Raw genomic sequence first — 19902 nt, forward strand, 5'->3', positions numbered from 1 at the left:
TACATACACACAATCATGTATGTGTATGCACATGTGTATTTATTCAGTAATATTTTTACTCGCCAGATAATTGTATAGATCAGAAATAATTTAGAATATGAAGAGAAATAAATGTTGTGATAAATATAACTATAAACTATCCCATGAAGAAATGATCAAATAATGTAAGGCTGCATTTACTGCTACAACTTCATAATCTAAGTATACAACTTAAAAATATCTCTATCCAGCTGATTTCGAAATATAACCTGTAGTATTTTCCAGATATGTTGATTTATGAAAATCATCTATTCACAGTGAAACTGCATGTTTTTGTAGTACATTTTAAACGAAACACTGTGCCTCCAAAATGCATTGCCATTATCACTGAGCATTAATAATTATTATGTATTTTCTTTTGTATTCAAGTTGAGGTCATTCCGTTTCTTATGGGTGAATGCATGTCATGCAAAATTAATCTGAATACTTTTTTCAAAATTGTACAGATAAAATTTAGTTGGAATGATCCATAAAGGTGAAATTATGTATAAGCTAATATAATTTTAATTATTTCCCTCAAATGTGTAAAGAAAATACAACTGCCACATGAGTTTATGACAGAGTTTACAAATCAGGGCATGCATGCTCTACATTTAGAGATTTATTCACCCTGAATGACTATGCATTTTATTTAAACACATCTTCTTTTTAACATTAATTTGTATATAAGTTATTTCTAATGAAATAGGCCTCATATTACCGTGACAGTATTAACAATTAATCTTGTCTGCCTGACTGCTTCAGTAGGATTATACAGAGGGGAAGTGCGTCACAAGAAGAAAGGTTATGCGTTCACTGAAATCAGAAAAAAAGGTGAAGGAAATTGGTTCTTCTTTTCTCAGGAGGCAGTGTATCAGGAGATGCAAACTAGCAACCATGTGATAAGGTTTAGAGAAGCAGAGATTGGCTGCGGGACTGGCAGGCATGTTAGTTCAGCCATCTCTCTCTCTCTCTCTCTCTCTCTCTCTCTCTCATTCTCTCTCCCTCTCTCACACACACACACACTCCCTCCCCCTCCCTCCCCCTTTCTTTCTCAGCATCCTTCTGTGATCCTGTAGGTGACAGCTACAGCACCATCCATGGCCTGACATTATTTGCAGGCCCTTTGTATTTTACCTTGGCAGCTGTACAGACTAGGATCTAAGGCTTCATTTTCGGAGCTTGTACCAAGCATCTGTTTGCTGGGTCCTGTTTTCCTGTATTTTCTCAGGCTCCTTGGAAAGTAAGGAATGCAACTGTTCCACCATGATGGAAGGTAGGTTATTTCATTCTGCCTTAATGAGAACATGCAGCATTTTATAGAAACTGCCTCTCTGTCACTGCTGGGTATTTTGACTCCATGGAAATTATGTAGACATTTACTGAAAACTGTCATTGAATAACAAGTGCATGAAATGCAGAATGTGGTATTATTTAGATCTGTAATTTAAAAAAACATGTGCCTTATACTGGCAGGAATCAGCGAAGTGTATATACTAGTGTGGGTGTTTCTATAACACCTTGCTGAAAAGCAAGCAAAAATTAAAACTGTTTTCCTAAATCCTGAATATTATTATTATTAATAATAACTGCAATGTATTCACATAGAAGTGATCCTAGAATATAGGTAAACAAGTTTCAAGGAATTCTAGGCATTTTCTTTTTAGTAACTTCAATGAATTAGTGTCATTTTTATTGATTGAGAAGGAATTTAAATATATTCAGCTGAATAAATTCACATAAATGAAACAATATGTTATTCTTCGTTGCGTGTTTCTTTTCCTCTTCAGTTTAGTTTGATGGGCGGACAACAGCAGACAGCGCAGGAAAATGATTTCATTAACCACATAACTGACTGCAATTAAGATTTAAGCTTCCCTGTACAGCTTGAACTACGGTTCTGCTAACAGTAAAAGCAAAGTATTATTTTCCGTTACGAACATATTCTGCAATAGATTGTTCATGCTTCTTCAGAATGCAGATAACACTTTGGTTCTCCTGTCATAGCAAATTGAAAAAGTGGTGTTGAAACAATTTATCAGTATTTAAGGTTATGCCTAATATGACAGCAGATGTTAATGCTGTTAAGGATTCTGCCATACTACAAGAGAAACATTTTAACTCTGATTTGCATTACAATATTTGAAGGCCCAGACAGGGGGATGACAGAAAAGGCATTAAAATAAATGGCACAGATGAAGAATGTGATTCACACTTATAAAATGACACATCTAAGCACATGCTCAGTTCATTAATTTTTTAAAGGTCATGGATATGTTAAAACTTTGAAAGCAGTTTTTCCTAGATGCATAAAACAGCAAATTAACACAGAAATCATTTGTGCATTGCAAAGGTGGTCTCCTTTCTTATTTCATATCATCCTGATGTTAATTTTTAAAATGTACTGGTATAATCTGTTTGTAAAATGGATTTCCGGGTAAAATTCAAAGTGGATTTTGTGCATGGAGTGTCTCTAGTAGCTTTGATGGTGTTAATGTAGGGTTTATTTTTTAAATATCTGTGTTTGGTAGTTATGGAGCACCAGGGCCTTATATTGTTATATTTGCAATCAGATTAGATATGGAACATGTTGCTAAAGTGTTTAGATCATGTGTCAAGCAGTTATCTAAAAAAAAAAAAAAAGGCTATAAACATACATTGTATGTTTGACATATAATAACTAAGTATGCACATAATCACACATGTGTATACACAAATCATTTACCTATTCATACAAAAGTTCATCTGTGTCATTACACTGGAGTTTGCAGTTTATAAAACTGCTTTTTATCTCTTCTCTTTCGATTCTTTAAAACTGTATTTTTTAAAAGAGACACATTACAATGGTGATATCTTATTTCTACATCAAATATTTTATTTACTTCAGCCAGAATGACTTCTGGCTACATTTTCATAGAAACACAAGGCTTTGACCACTCCACAGTGTCATGACATCTGCACACAGGGACTGTTCTGAACTTTCCTATCATGCCTAAGATTCTGTAGAAAAGTGGACATAAAAATGTTTGCTAGTTTACTATGGTTAATCATATGTCAGTTAGTTGGCATGTGATTAACCTAAGCTAAAAGATCTAAAGCCAAAGTTTGCTGCAGTTTCAAATCAGTGAAATTTTTGGGTTAACAAAACAAAAAAAACATTTTTTTGCAGGGAACAAGTCCCCCTCTCATCCCCCCACCCCTCGATGTGGGGGCAAGTTCTTACACCCCTGATCTCTAACAATAAACACTCCACACAATGTCAGAAAAGTGATGGAAAGATTTAAACAAAAGTATAACTCTCTGTCTCAACTCTTCTCCAAGTCTACAATTCAGTCAGAGTATTACTTAGGCTGACCCAGTGTAGCAAACCATGCACACCAGGAAACCTGTAACCTTCCCATTGCAAAGCTCCCAGACTTGCTGTTCTGTACTGTGACAAACCATATCTCTCATATAAGTGATGACACAAAGACAAGTGGGGGAATGTATCAGAGTAGTGTCTTCTGACTCTTTGAAGGTTTCATCCTCATTGTTCTGGCTTTGTAGTCAAGCCTTAATTTAAAGCTTAGAGATATAACCTTTTTGGAATAAAACTAAATATAATTAAATATGTATCAAGTTTATACACATTATGGAGGTATTCAAAAGCACTTAGCATTCTGTGAAGTGCTAAGGACTGCCATCTACTGTTTTTTTATTATCACTAGTTAATTGGAGTATGGGTGGCTGGGTCTGCATCTCAAATACATTTTTTTGCATCATACATATACAGATGTAATTATATTCCATTCCAGTAGTGAAAGTAAAACCAAGTGGGATTGTGGTGCTTAGTGCTCTGCAGAGCTGCAAAGTATTGCTGACTACTTCTCCCCCAGTGTTTTCTCAGGAACAACTCTGACATTTTTGAAACAAAACATGCATTTTCAAAAAAAAAAAAAAAAAAATCAGATCCTCTGCTGAAATAAATATGTGCCAATTACTTATTCACTTTAGCACCAATTTGGCCACTTCTATAAATTTTGCCATTTGACCAAAGCAGGTTTATGTGGTACTATACCTCTCAGCTGTACAGATTACAGCAGAATATCTAGATGTTTGACTCATATTTTTGGTCTGGTCCTTATAAAATGTGTGTATTTCTGACAAATCGGTGAGGAATGAAGTCAGTAAATAATGACAGACATTTGAATTTCAGACTTCATATCCTTTAGAAAATGCATGTCACTGTAAAATCTATTATTTTAGCAGCTTTATAAGTTTATAGGAGCTATATTTAAAAGCTGTTCCTATTTTGGAGATTTGGTTCCCCCCTATTATTTTATGCCTTTGTCCAGATTTCTTGTGCTAAGAGGTTTAGCGGTATGTGTGGCAGCGAGTCACCAGCAGTGATAAAGAAAGCAACAAACTTAGAAGATGCTGTGTGCTATAAGCAATGACATGTATTGTTAAAGTATAAACATGTAGAGTTCCATCCTCTTCCAGAACTACAAATGAACAATCAAGAAAATAACAAAACTGAGTGACCTTTGCATGTATTGTGCTTCTTGCTTTTCAATAAGCTTTCCAAATCTAGTTAAGGGTCAATACTTTTTTCAATATGTGCTGATTTTGAAAAATATAAAAATTTGTAAATGGAACCTACTAATTCGATAAAATTCACAACTAAACGAAAAATGTTATGATTTGCATCGTCTCCAGAATTATATGCCAAGATTAATGCAGAAGTATTTATTAGGGTAAAGAGGTAATTGTCCAATGAAAGCCCTATGTAGTATTTAAATGAACATCTTTAAGCAGGTAGCTGAATAAATACAAGGTAGAACAAGAGGAATATGGCTAAAGAGTGTGCTTAACAAAAAGGTAAGAATGTGGTGCACATGATAATATGCAATTGAAAGCAAAAGTTCAAACATACCTCAGGCTTTTGAAATGGAACTTGCAATGTTTTGTTAAAAAATACATCTGACTTGTAAAATGTTTTAATTGAGATGCATTAGCTGGCAGAAGTATTGGCCAAAAGCACAGAAAAGACTTTAGTTTAATGAACTAAGCCACTCTGTTAAAAAATTGCTGCATCATGATTTGAGAGCTCAGCTGTTGATGTATTTGGCTATTCACATTTTGGTGTGACTAATATTTGAGAACTACCTTCTCATAAACCAGAGAATGTTAATACAGTACATATCTGAGCAAGTCGTTTATTTAGTTATTTGCTTGTTTGTTAACTAGTCTTGGGTCCTCTTTATTATGTTTAAACTGCACATTACTTAATTCAGCCATTTAATATGCAAATACTATACATTTCTTTTCTTGAAATCCTTTTCATTGAAATCATGCACATATCTGAACGCATAGCTTCACCCATCCATTTTATATTATACAATTGTATTCATCAGTACACAGTCCATCTTTCATTTATTACCAGTCTATAATTATATAACAATCTATAATTTTACATATATAATCTCCTTTATCCTCTTCATATAGTCCCTCCCCTCAGATTATAACACTGACCCCTTGTCTCTCTTCTCTTGCAGTCCCCTACCCCTTTCTGCCTACCTCCCTAAATTGTATCTCATTTACTCTTTAGATTTTTATCAGCTCCTCTTACCTTCACTCATTACTGTTTCCCTTAATGACTGACCTATCCTTTTTGACCTATTGGGACTAATATTCGCTGCTTTTTATCCCTTTGCAGTTTCTTTTTACAACCTCATTGCCATTACAAGCATCTCCCTCATTTCTTCTCTTCTGTTCTCTTCTCCATGCCCCATGTCTTCATTTAAGTTTATAGGTGTTTATGAGGCTAACGACCACAAGGGCCTTTTTAAGATTAGCCATGCCTCCCAAATCTCTGACCAGTTCTGATACCCTTGATAAGTGTAAGCATGAGCCTGGGAGATGAACCATTTACAGGTTACCTGTGTCCATTAGATACATAGGTGCCAAACCTGGGATGAATTTCCGGTTTCCCATCCAATTGTCTAAGTTGCACTTGAATTGGGTTAGGGAGGAACTCTGCTTCACATGGATGAGGAGCCTGTTCCATAGACAGGGTAGTCTCTGGGATACATATCTATCCCTCCAGCAAGTCCTATTTATATGACAGGCAGGGTTTAAGCCTTTACAATGGGTAATTCAAGTGCTGTTTGTTTTGTGGATATGCAGGAGGTCCAGCAGACTGGGGTTGGAGAGTACACTATATGCCAGGCATAGATCTCCCATCAAAAGCATGTAAGAGACAGAATATAGGGGTAGGACCTTGAGTCAGTCCATATAGGACATTTTACTTATGTCCTGTATTCGTTTTGTGAGGAACCTCTGTGGACATTCCAATTGTTGGATATGCCTGGTTAGGTACACACCAAAGGGGGCATTGTACTCAATGATAGGTCTGATGAATGCTGAATACAGTGGGACAATGACTTCTTTGTACTTAGATGCCATACCTTTGTTTATAGTTGCGCAACATAGAATGATTTCGTCACCACTATAGACACATGATGGCCAAAGGCTAGATTACTATCTATGTGTGTTCCTAAGTCCCTGACAGGTCTATATTACATTGTTGAACTCACAGGAGTTCGAACGATGTAATATTAAACCATGAAGTTTGAAACCAAAGGATTACGAAAACACAGAACAACGATTTTTAAAATCGCTGTTCCGGTACAAAAAAAAAAAAAACACGTACATTTTAAACTTAAACTAATGTGGGGGGTTTCACTACCCCCTCCCAATGTGGGGGGCTGTGTCACCTCACACCCCCCCTACTTAAATATACCAACTCCGAGATCGCACCACAGTGGATGAAATAGCAAATCCGTGAAAATGGCCCACCGATTTTTTTCCCTGGGAAAAGAATCAGTGTGCCGTGGCTTCGCTATTTTTAGATTTCGAACATTTGGGTTCAATATTGCAATGTTCAGACTCCTCTGAGTTCAACATTGTAATATAGACCTGTCACCGACTACTGGGTCAACTCTAAGGGGTGTGTTGTCAATATGATAGTTACCAGGGATGGATGACTTCCCAAAGGATACTATTATGCATTTCTTGGGATTTATTTTTAGTCCATAGCTCTGACACCAGTTGTTTGTCTGTATCGTCCCCTCCTGCAGAACATTTGTGTCAGTGTGAGATTCAATAACAGCTCCTAATTTGCAATCATCTGAAAATTTAGTCTGCCAGAGACCAGTGACATTGGCCTTGATTTCTGAAAAGTAAATGCTAAAAAGGAGCGGTCCAAGGACTGATCCCTGAGGGGCTCCACTTGTGACTGGCCTCTTTGTAGAGGTGGACTCCCCAACTCTAACTTCCTGGGTCCTGTCTGTGAGCCAGTTGGCTATACACCGGGTGGCATACGGGTTTGTAGCTAACCTCCTGAGTTTGTCAACATTGCTGAGTGGGGTATTATGTCAAATGTCTTGGCCAGGTCAAGGTAGGCAGTATGAATGATTTTAGCCTCATCCATTGCTTTGGTGTCCTTCTCATAGAAGTCCACCAGGTTGAGTAGGCATGATCTACTCTTGACGAAAGCAACCTGGGTTGGATCCAGTGTCTGAAGGTTTGCTATATCTCTGTTGATCATCTCCATGATAATTCTTTCCATGGCTTTGCATATAAGACTAGTAAAACTTATGGGTCTGTAGTTTCCAGGGTCTGTAGTTGGTCCAGCAGAAGGATGACCATTGCCTTTCTCCATTCATGAAGCACGAAGCCTGTTTGGAGGCTACAGTTAAATAGCAATTCCAGAGTTCCTGATAGGTCATGTTTTATGCTATTTAGAAGGTATCCTGGGATATTTTCTAGGCCCATTGATGTAGTGTTCTTGGTCTTACAGAAAGCATTAAGGACCTGTTCCCTAGTGATAGTAGGGGGAATTATATTTGATGATATTTGCTGAGGGAAGGTTGATGGGGAGAGAGGGCTAAAGTTGGAGCTGAATTTATAAACCAGGAAGTTTACTATATGTTCCGGATCAATATAGGTGGCTCCATTTACAATGAACTCTGAATGCAATTGTGTATTGCCTTTGAGGTTGCGGACATAGCTAAAGAATTATTTGTGGCTGTCCTTGGCCTGGGAGGCTAAACTTACCTCAAATTTGGCTTTGATAGACATCATCTGAGTTGTTTGTTTAGTTTGAGTGATTTTATCCTGCTGGGTGGTGCACTTCCTAATTTTTACATGATTTTTTCCCTTCTATTATACAGCCTATTGATTTTGTGATTCCACCAGGGTGGTTTGTTTTTTGAGTTAGTTCTGTACTTCTTCCTGGTGGGTACAGCTGCCTCTATGCAGCTATTAACATGTTTGTACAGGGTTTCTGTAAACAGTTCTGCATAGGCAGCAGTGTTCTCAGGGTTTATAGAGCTTGAAATTTTGCCACATACTCATTTAATAGCAGGAGGTTAGCCTGAATATTCCAGGCTTAGATGGGGGTCCAGGTTTTGTTTTTACTTTAAAGGAAACCATTTTGTGGTCTGGCCTTACCAAGGAAGACATTACAGTAGGGGGTGTGCAGCACTCTCCCAATTAAATTTAGTGTCTGTTCTGTTTTCATCTCTCTGTTATATAGCCTGCTCTATATTGATTTCATTGCCTGACATTCTTTCTGTACTTGCTTGCATCCCGACCACATATGGATGTTACCTTCTTTTTTCACCCAAGTCACAAATATTCCAGGTTTTGTCTACTGCCTGTCTTCTTCTAGTACCCTTAGTGTCGTATACCACCTACGTAATGGTCTTATATGCTGATAACTCACCAGCACTGATATGCTTAAAATCTTTATAATCTTCCATGCTTCTCTCTACATCTAGATCCTCTTCCATACTCTGCTTTCCTTTATCCACCTTTCCTTGTGCTTATGGCCTATTACATCCTCTCCCTCATCATGTCTAAATAACTACATGCATCTGTAATTTTTCTATGTGGAGCTTTTCTCCCTGGGCCTCGGCTGAAAAAGGGCCTTTTCAGCTCAGTCAGACACCCCTGGTTAACAAATGTAAAATAAATATATATATATATATATATATATATATATATATATATATATATATATAGATATACACAGTGGATACAAAAACTTTACACACCCTTGTTAAAATGCCAGGTTTTTGTGATATAAAAAATGAGACCACAATAAATCATTTCAAAATCTTTCCCACCTTTAATGTGACCTATAACCTGTACAATTCAATTGAAAAACAAATAAATCTGTTAGGGGAAAAAATATAAAAAATAAAAAATGTACAATAAGCTGGTTGCATAAGTGTGCACACCCTTAAACTAATACTTTGTTGTGTGTGCACACTCTTAAACTAATACTTTGTTGAAGCACTTTTGATTTAATTACAGCATTCAGTCTTTTTGGGTACACATCTGCCATCAATTAAAGAGACTCTGATTAACCCCAAATAAAGTTCAAGTGTCCTAGTAGGATTTTCCTGACATTTACTCAGTTGCCTGCTACAGCAAAAGCCATGGTTTGCAGAAAGCTTACAAAGCATCAAAGGGATCTCATTGTTTGAAGGTATCAGTCAGGAGAAGGGTACAAAACAATTTCCACAGCATTAGGCATACTATGGAACACAGTGAAGACAGTCATCAAAAAGTGGAGAACATATGGGACAACAGTGACTTTGCAAAGAACTGGACGTCCCTCCAAAAATGAAGAAAAGACAAGATGAAAACTGTTCAGGGAGGCTGCCAAGAGACCTACAGCAACACTGAAGGAGCTGTAGGAATTTCTGGCAAGTACTGGTTGTGTACTACATGTGACAACAATCTCCTGTTTTCTCCATATGTCTGGACTATGGGGTAGGGTTGCAAGATAGAAGCCTTTTCTTACACAGAAAAACATCCAGGCCTGGCTAAAATTTGCAAAACAATACATCAAGTCTCCCAAAAGCATGGGGGAAAATGTGTTATAGTCTGATGAGACCAAGAATGAACTTTTTGGCCACAATTCCAAAAGGTACATTTGGCGTAAAAACGACATTACAAAAGACCATCATACCCATGGTGAAGCATGGTGGTGGCAGTATCATGCTTTGGGGTTGCTTTTCTTCAGCTGGAACTGGGGCTTTAGTCAAGGTGGAGGGAATTATGAATAGTTCCAAATACCAGTCACTTTTGGCCCAAAACCTTCAGGTGTCTGCTAGAAAGCTGAAGATGAAGAGGAATTTCACCTTTCAACACGACAATGACCCCAAGCATACATCCAAATCAACAAAAGAATGGCTTCACCAGAAGAAAATTAAAGTTTTGGAATGGCCCAGCCAGAGCCCAGACCTAAATCCAATAGAAAATCTGTGGGGTGACCTGAAGATGGCTGTGCACAAGAGAAGCTCTCGTAATTTGACAGATTTGGAGCGCTTTTGCAAGGAAGAGTGGGTAAATATTATCAAGTCAAGATGTGCCATGCTGAGACTCCTTCCCAAGAAGACTGAATTCTGTAATTAAGCCAAAAGGTGCTTCAACAAAGTATTAGTTTAAGGGTGTGCACACACAACAAAATATTAGTATAAGGGTGTGCACACTTATGCAACCAGCGTATTGTACATTTTTTACTTTTTATATTTATTCCTCTAACAGATTTGCTTGTTTTTCAATTGAATTGTACAGGTTATAGGTCACATTAAAGGTGGAAAAGTTTTGAAATGATTTATTGAGTCTCATTTTTTTATATCACAAAAATCTGGCATTTTAACAGGGGGTGTGTAAACTTTTTATATCCACTGTGTGTGTGTGTGTGTGTGTGTGTGTGTGTGTGTGTGTGTGTGTGTGTGTGTGTGTGTATCTATATATATATATATATATATATATATATATCTATATATATATATATATATATATATATATATACGGTGGTGGTGCTGCGGTAGCGTTGTCGCCTCACAGTAAGACGCTGTCCGGTTCGATTCTCAGCTAGAGCGTCTTCTGCGTGGAGACATGCATGAATGTGCGTACCTTCATTGAAGGTTGTGCATCAGGGATGGTAACTCGGCATGTAAAAATCAACTACCAATCATTAGCGGACCGGAGTTCTGCTGTGGCGACCCCTAACCGGGAAAAGCCGAAAGACGCATATATATATATATATATATATATATATATATATATATATATATATAGTATCACTACATAATCTCAATAGTTTGAAATACTGAATTTCAAACGTTTGAGACTATATAGCTGAAACTCCTAATTACCGAAAGCCCAGAAGCACGAATTTCAAAATCCCGATCATCGGGAGTTTGACATTAGCGCTTTTGGTGTTGCGGCATGGTGGAAGGTCAGGTAAATATCTATGTTTAATTGTGTTGGTTAGGGTTTAGTGTGTAAGTGTGTGTTGTGACTGTGATGTGTGTGTGCGAAGGGAATGTAGGTGTGTGGTAGTGTTTCATGTGTTTGTGTATGTAGTGCGACCTTGGAGTTAGAATATTTAAGTGGAGGTGTGTGCATGGGGGCTTGCCCCCCTGCTTGTCTGTAGTTTAGGTTTGTGTGTTTGTGTTCTTGGGGACGGTGTGTGTATGTGTATGTGTGTGGTGTATGTTGAGTGTAGTTTTCGGTAGTTTGAATTTCGTGGTTTTGATGTTTCGATATTTTATTGTTTTGGGTATTTGGTCTCGGGATTTTGGGCATCAGTAGTTTGGGTTTTCGGGATTTAGTAGTGGTTCCATATATATATATATATATATATATATATATATATATATATATATATATATATATATATATATATATATATTGCCCCATTCTACTTTTTCCTATATCCCAGTCACTCCATATTTTTAATACCTTCCTTATTTCCAACTCAGCTCTCATCTTTTTTTCCACGTTTATCCTTCAGATTACTCCCCTATAAGCTAAACAATCTCCAGCTCTCAGTCCAAAAGTCCCCTACATTTGCTTGAAGCACATATATGTCCTTCTCACTCGCTTTTTCTACAGCTAGTCTATGTATCTCAAACTTTTTTTCATTCTAGTTTCTCAATACTTGCTTCTGCCTCTCCCTCAGTATAATCTTAACTGTGGTCCATTTTGCTCCTCGAGAGGGAGAGAAGGTTGGATGATGTGGGGATAGTGAATCATGAAGTGCAATGGATTAGCAAGGAGGAAGTAAGGATAGCTATGAAGAGGATGAAGAATGGAAAGGCTGTTGGTCCAGATGACATACCTGTGGAAGCATGGAGGTGTTTAGGTGAAATGGCACTTGAGTTTTTAACCAGATTGTTTAATGAAATCTTGGAAAGTGAGAGGATGCCTGAGGAATTAAGAAAAAGTGTTTTGGTACCAATTTTTAAGAATAAGGGTGATGTGCAGAGCTATAGTAACTACAGAGGGATTAAACTGATCAGTCATAAGATGAAGTTACAGGAAAGAGTAGTGGAAGCTAGGTTAAGAAGGGACGTGATGATTAGTGATCAGCAGTATGGTTTCATGCTGGGAAAGAGCACTACAGATGTGATGTTTGCTCTGAGAGTGTTGATGGAGAAGTACAGAGAAGGTCAGAAGGGGTTGCATTGTGTTTTTGTAGACTTAGAGATAGCATATGATAGCGTGTCTAGAGATGAGTTGTGGTATTGTATGAGGAAGTCTGGAGTGTCAGAGAGGTATGTAAGAGTAGTACAGCATATGTACAAGGGTAGTGTGACAGTGGTGAGGTCTGCAGTGAGAGTGACGGATGCATTTAAGGTGGAGGTGGGATTACATCAAGGATCAGGTCTGAGCCCTTTCTTATTTGCAATGGTGATGGACAGGTTGACAGACGAGATCAGACAGGGGTCCCCGTGGACTATGATGTTTGCAGATAACATTGTGATCTGTAGTGAGAATAGGGAACAGGTGGAGGAGACTCTGGAGAGATGGAAATATGCTCTAGAGAGAAGAGTAATGAAGGTCAGCAGGACTAAGACAGAATATATGTGTGTGAATGAGAGTGAGGAAAGAGGAATGGTGAGGATGCAAGAAGTAGAGGTGGTGAAGGTGGATGAGTTTAAATACTTGGGATCAATAGTTCAAAGTAATGGTGAGTGTAGAAGAGAGGTGAAGAAGAGAGAACAGGCAGGATGGTGTGGGTGGAGAAGAGTGTCAGGAGTGATTTGTGACAGACGAGTACCAGTCAGAGTGAATAGGAAGGTTTACAAGAGGGTAATGAGACCAGCTATGTTATATGGGTTGGAGACAGTGGCATTGACAAAGAGGCAGGAGGTAGAGCTGGATGTGGCAGAGTTAAAGATGTTAAGATTTGCACTGGGTGTGATGAGGGTGGACAGGATCAGGAATAAGTATATTAGAGGGTCAGCCCAGGTTGGAAGGTTTGGAGACAAAGCCAGAGAGGCAAGATTACATTGGTTTGGACATCTGCTGAGGATGGATGCTGAGTATATTGGGAAAAAGATGCTAAGGATGAAGCTACCAGGTAACAGGAAAAGAGGAAGGCCTAAGATAAGGTTTATGGATGTGGTGAGAGAGGACATGCAGGTGGATGGTGTGACAGAGCAAGATTCAGAGGACAGGAAGAAATGGAAACAGATGACCCCTAATGGGAACAGCCAAAAGAAGATGATGATGATTCTCATCCCCCTATTTCATAAATGCCCTCATGCCTACTTCTGTTGCTTCCTGGAGCTGTCCAAAACTATTTTTACCTCCCAAACTTTATCCTTTCAGCCATTCACATTAACCCTAGCACTCTCCAAGCCACTCAGATTTTGTTGAGTTTTCCCTGCTACAGCATACCTTTTAAGCTCTGACATAGCATGTCTTCCAGCTCCCTATTTAAATGCCAGCACTCTAAATGCCAAGTGCCAAAAAGCCCCCCCCCCCAAAAAAAGACCAAAAACACAGAAGAAGAGCGAATCACAAAAATCTTTTTCAAATTGTTACCTATGCTCCAACCATCTTTCAGACCATAACTCATTCCTTACCTATTTTACAGATCTATCACTTTCCTTCTGCATTTTCCTTAACTATCATCAGTTTAATCTGTACATTCCACAATATATATTTTACTAATGTTAAGGCCATCCCTTCTACCATTTCCCAAATTCTACTCAGTGTCTTCACCCACAAGGATGTTTATTCAACAATCCTCTTTATTTTGTCCCTTAATTCCTCCTGTTTTTTCCTCCTGATCTCTCCCACTGTTGAATATACATTTATTTCTAAATATTTCTCCCATTCTTTTGACCTTGGCAACCTTGCCAAGTTTTATACTTCATCCCTATTACTAATGATGTCTTAGGATAATATACCAACCCTGATTTTTTTTCATAGGTTCATACGTTCATAGGTGTGTACTAGGCGAATGGCCCCAGAGCCTTTGCAAGCCTAGCCCATAGGATTACCCTGGCATCGTGCCACCCGACCTTAGTTTCCAGTGCCTCTGTTGAGAAGAGCCACTGGAGTGATCCCCGGGGTGAATTTTCTATTTCCCATCCAATCATCAAGATTTCTCTCGAAGAAGGCCAGTGAGGTGCTCTGTTTGACATGTATGGGAAGTCTACTACATAGCATGGACAGTCTCTGGTTTATGAACCTATCCCTCCAGCATGTTCTGTTGATTTTGGTAATGCAGCTGAGGTCTCTGGAGGGTGTGGTGCAGAGGGATTGTGATTTCTTTAGATGTAGCATTTCTAACAGTCCTGTGTTAGATATGGCTTTGTAAGTCAAGCAGAGATTGCCTCTAAGTAGGTGATATGAGACAGAATAGTTGGAGTTCTTTGAGTCTGTCCATATAGGAAAAGTGTTTAAGGCCTAGGATCCTCTTTGTGAGGTACTTTTGCGGCCTCTCCAGTTGTTGCAAGTGTCTAGTGAGGTACATGCCAAATGGTGCACTGTACTCAATGATTGGCCTAATGAGGGAATAGTAGAGGGAGTCAATGACCTCTTTCTTCCTGGATGCAAAACCCTTAGTAATGAGATGTGCCACATAGAAGGACTTTCTGACCACAGTGGCAGTGTGGAGGTCAAAAGAGAGGTTGCTGTCAACCTGTGTTCCCAGATCTCTTATAACACCTTCTGTGTTCAGTGGACTACCATCAATGTGGTAGTTCATGGGAACTGGGTTTTTCCCAAAGGGGATGATGACACATTTTTTGGCATTGAGCTTAAGGCCATGGTTCTGACAACAGTCGTTGGTCTCAGTGAGGCCTTTTTGTAGGATGTCAACATCACTTCGGAGTTAATAATGGCTCCCAACTTGCAATCATCTGCAAACTTTGTCAGCCAGAGTCCCTTCGTGTTGGACTGGACTTCTGAGTAGTAAATATCAAACAGGAGAGGACCCAGGACTGATCCCTGAGGGACTCTACTTGTGACTGATCAGCAGTCTGACTTGGAGTCAGTTACTTTCACACTGTGGGTTCTATCTGTGAGACAGTTTGCAACCAACCTAGTGATATAGGGGTTGATGCCTAGCTTAGTGAGTTTTTCTATGATATCTGAGTGGAGAATGGTATCAAAGGCCTTGGCCAGATCTAGGTAGGCTGTATGAACCACCTTGCCTTCATCTACAGCTCTGGTGACTGACTTAAAGAAGTCAACCAAGTTGAGCAGGCATGCTCTACCCTTCACAAAACCAAACTTTGTGGGATCCAGAGTTTGGAGATTCCCTATATCCTTGTTTATTAGGTCCATGATGATGGACTTGTCAGGCTAATGGGGCAATAGCTCCCAGGGTCTGTAGTCACTCTTCCTTTGTGGAAAGGGATGACTATAGCAGTGTAGCATTGCGCCATTCGGTAGGGCAAAGCCTAAGGTGAGGCTGTCATTGAATGGGGCAAATAGATGAGGTGCCAGTTCACTCTTTAGTTCATGTAGAACACAGCCAGGGATATTGTCAGGTCTCATAGAAGCTATATTCTTGGCCTTGGAAAGTGCTGGTTTAACCTGCGCAGCAGTAATACTGGGTGGTTTACAATCTACTGGTATTGTGTTTGGTTATTTGGGGGGGAGGGGTAAAGAGTGGTACTGAATCTGTCAAGCTAGTATATTGACAATATCTGTTGGCTCGGTATAAGAGGTATCATTGTGGAGTAGCTCAGAGAAAATCTGGGTATTGCCGTGGATGTTCTTTACATAACTATAGAAGGCCTTGTGGTTGTCTTCACTATGTGCTACAATTCTGTTTTCATAGCTAGCTTTAGAGGATTTGATGAGGGATCTCAACTTTTTGTTGAGGCTGATAAGGGAGTTTTTCCAGTCTTGGGACTTCACCTTATTCCACATCAGTTTCCTCCTTCTGTTGTAGAGTTTGTTTATGGCAGGGGACCACCAGATTGGCTTCCATTTTTTGGAGGAGAGCATCTTGGTTCTATTGGGTATGGTGAGATCCATGCATTTGTATACATGTTTGTACAGTGCACTGGTGTATGATTCGGCGGTCATGCAACTATTCTCCATTTGCATGGGTGCCGTGAAGTTAGCCACTACTGTTCTTAGGAGCCCAAAGTTAGCTTTGGAGAAGTTGTTCATGATGGTTACCTTTGCAGGGGTGGGGGTGGGGGGATTTCCAAGGTGATTAGTTTGTGGTCGGATCTACCCAGGGAGGAGTTGACTACTGGTGGAGAGCAATGGTCGCCCATGTTAGTAATGACCAGGTCAAGGATGTTGCTACCTTTAGTGGGGGTAAGAATGAGCTGGTCCAGGGCATTGGAATTAATGAATTCCAGGAAACTTTGGGCAAGTGTATTGGTACATGAGTAGTTTCCCCAGTTAATGGAGGGGTAGTTGAAGTCACCCAGTATAAGTGTAATCTTCTGCACCTGAAAAAAAGCATCTCTTCTGCATCTCATCATCAGCAAACAAGTTTATACTACTCTTTTTGCAACTTGCTCCCCAGCTTTCTATCATTCTGTTTATTCTTTCTGTCAGTTTTTCCATGACCAAGACGAAATTCCCTGTTGATAATGGACATTCCTACTTTCTTCATCTGTTTTACCTCGACTTATCTGCCAAACCCCAATTTAACCTAATTTCAATATGCAGCTTCAAATATAATAGTTTAATACCCTGTGTATCTCTTCCTTCTCATATTACCTGCTGTAAAATCTTCATCATAAAGTTCTAACTTACTGAGTCATGTGTTCTCAATATCCATGAGCACCACCCTTGTCTCTTTTACCTTTTCCTTCTCACACCAACACACAGAATTTTACAAAAGTGTCCAGTGTTCTATAGATTGCCTACAATTTCCCAAATCCACTTGTCACTCCCTCATTAACTTTAATGGTGGTGTATCTAACCTTGCTGGGTGAACATTGTCATAATTTGTATATCTCTGTTACATAAGGAAATTGGCCAGCAGTTTGCTGGGTCCTCCCTGTTTTCCTTATATAACACCACTATCTCTGCCTGTCTCATTTATTTCTGCATCTTCTTCTCTTTCTCTATTTTATTAAATAATACTGACAAGTATTCCCCTATCTACATTCCCTACATTCAATCCATCTTATAATAATCAGCTGGAAAAATATTTGGACTGCCTGTTTTGCTTTTCTTCATATGTCTAATTGTAGCTAACAAATCTCCCATGCTCATTCATTTTTGCACCCTTCCCTGATTTCCTCTCCTCTAAGTTCTGTCCCTTTTTATTCCTCAAACTTCATCCCACCTGATTCCCTTCATACAAACAATTCCTCACAGAGCTTTTTAAATTCTTATTATATCATTATTCTGAGTAAGTGTCCTACCTTGTGTTGTTCTTGCATCCTTCAGTTTGTGCACTAACAATTTCACATTGCTTTCCGTTCCATTTCTCTATCTACCCCTACCCCCCAAGGCCATATAATTGTTCAGGTTTTGCAAAAACATTTTAAAGATTTTCGCTGCTAGCCATTTAGTGTGTGCATGCGTGTGCAGTCATTAGTGGATGCACATGTGTGCTTGTGTGTGCTTGCACATGTATTTGTCTGTATGTCTGTCAATCTGCTTGTGCGTATGTGTGCTTGTTTCTGTGTTTGTATATGTCTCTGAGTATGTAGAACTGATCACAGACTTGTAATTGCAAGTACAATATAAATGTATGAGAACTTTTTTACTTCTTGATCAGCATTCATTATTGTGCCTAATTCCTTTAGGAAATCAGGCTTGCTTTTTGTAATCCACTTTATGTCATTTTGGGAAGTAATGGTTTTATGGGATCATGGTCTTCTTCAGTGGATATTTGGTCGTGTTCCATTCCATATGTGGCAATTCCCAATTCATCTGCAAAGTGTTGGTGTTAGCTTCAACTTATAATAATCAACTGGGATACTATCTGGACTGCGCGCTTTACCTTCTCATCCTTATCCAGTCAGTCATGCAGCCTAATCCTACTACTCTCCAAACCACTCAGATTTTATGGGAGATGATTGCACTAGGAAAAAAGCTTGCTTTATTCATTTTTTCCTAAATGTGTTAAGCTCGGAAGTCATTATTTTTTTCCTTGGTTGGGACTCAACAGTTTAATAAATGATGCTTTACAATGGATCACTGCAGTGGTGCACAGCCACAAGATGTCTGCTACAAATATCGAACTGGGAATCCGTTAAGGGTATTGTGTAATACCCATTGCTGTAGCACTATCATTGGCAGCAGTAATGCTGTCTGCCACACAGCCTACTACCAGACAAGAAATAAAAGACACTTCAATTAGTGCATGAACCATAAATGTATTTAACCATGACCCTATGAGATTTTAAAACCTTCTAGAAGAATGTAACATGCTATAAAAACAGTTTTTCTTCAACATCTGTAACCATTTTCTACAATTTTTTTATTCACTAGTAGCCTGTTTAAGCCAACCAAGCAGCATCAACACTTTGGGGTTTTTAAGAAACATTATCAAGATAGTGGAATACCAACCTGGTCATTCAGCTTTAAATAAACAGTGGGATTGATTTCTATTGATGATCACAATTAGTGTGACTTTTAGAGCTCTGTCAGTGACACATCAGTTCCAATTTTGATGCATAGAAAAACTTGAATTTAAGTGAAAACGTTTTAATGAGGAAGGCATTAAATATAAATGCTCAAACATTAGACTTTAGCTCTATGCTTATCAGAAGAAATGCATAAATAACATTCTTGCCTCCATGTGTGTGCATAGATGCTTTATTAGGGTTCAACAATCAGCAATATTTGCAAAAATATGCAGTATGCTCTTTATATATATATATATATATATATATATATATATATATATATATATATACATACACATTATGTATATATATATATATATATATATATATATATATATATATATATATATGTATACGGTACATAAGTTTTGTGTTTTTTAAGGGTTTTGGGGAGGGTTTGTGTGTATGTGAGTGTGTTGGGGAGTGTTAGGGGTGGGTTAGGGTAGGTAGGTAAGAGTGTGAGTGTGTCAGTGTTGAGACTGGTGGTGTTTTTATGTGTGTTTGTGCAAGGGGGTGTAGAATGTGTGGTTTTGGGTTTTCTGTCTCTTGGTGTTTAGTGCAGCCTCAGAGTTAGTATATATACGTAGCAGGGGGTGGGGGGCCCAGGGGGGTTTGATCCCCTCCTTATAGGAAGGGTAGGTGTGTGTGTTTGTTTTGTTGTGTTCGTGTGTGTTGTTTTGCTTTTTTTGTAGTATCGGGATGTAGGTGTATTTGTGTTTTCATGTGTGATGTAGTGTTTTGTTTACATTCACAGTTATGAATTTCACGGTTTTGGTTTTTGGGTTTGTGAATTTTTGGCTTTATAATCTCGAGATACTCAAATTCGATATTTCATTATCTTGAGATTATAAAGTGAATCCATATATATATATATATATATATATATATATATATATATATATATATATATATACGCACACACACACACATATATGGCTCTACTTTGTATTATCAAAATGTCACTTAC

At 38.5% G+C, this 19902-nt stretch overlaps 1 protein-coding gene across 10 annotated transcripts in view; it reads left to right on the forward strand.

Moving 5' to 3' along the window:
- The first annotated feature begins 1037 nt into the window (after nt 1-1037).
- SGIP1 (SH3GL interacting endocytic adaptor 1) overlaps nt 1038-19902 on the forward strand; it is a 1172197-nt gene continuing 1153332 nt past the window's right edge. For all 10 annotated transcript variants that reach the window (XM_044085575.1, XM_044085576.1, XM_044085579.1 and 7 more), the window contains exon 1: nt 1038-1294. In XM_044085575.1, the coding sequence (XP_043941510.1) occupies nt 1285-1294 (10 nt within the window). In that variant the 5' untranslated portion in view covers nt 1038-1284. The remainder of the gene's footprint in view (nt 1295-19902) is intronic.

The sequence above is a fragment of the Protopterus annectens genome, chromosome 10.part0, assembly GCF_019279795.1.
Source record: "Protopterus annectens isolate FY-2018-M chromosome 10.part0, PAN1.0, whole genome shotgun sequence".
Lineage (NCBI taxonomy): Eukaryota > Metazoa > Chordata > Ceratodontiformes > Protopteridae > Protopterus > Protopterus annectens.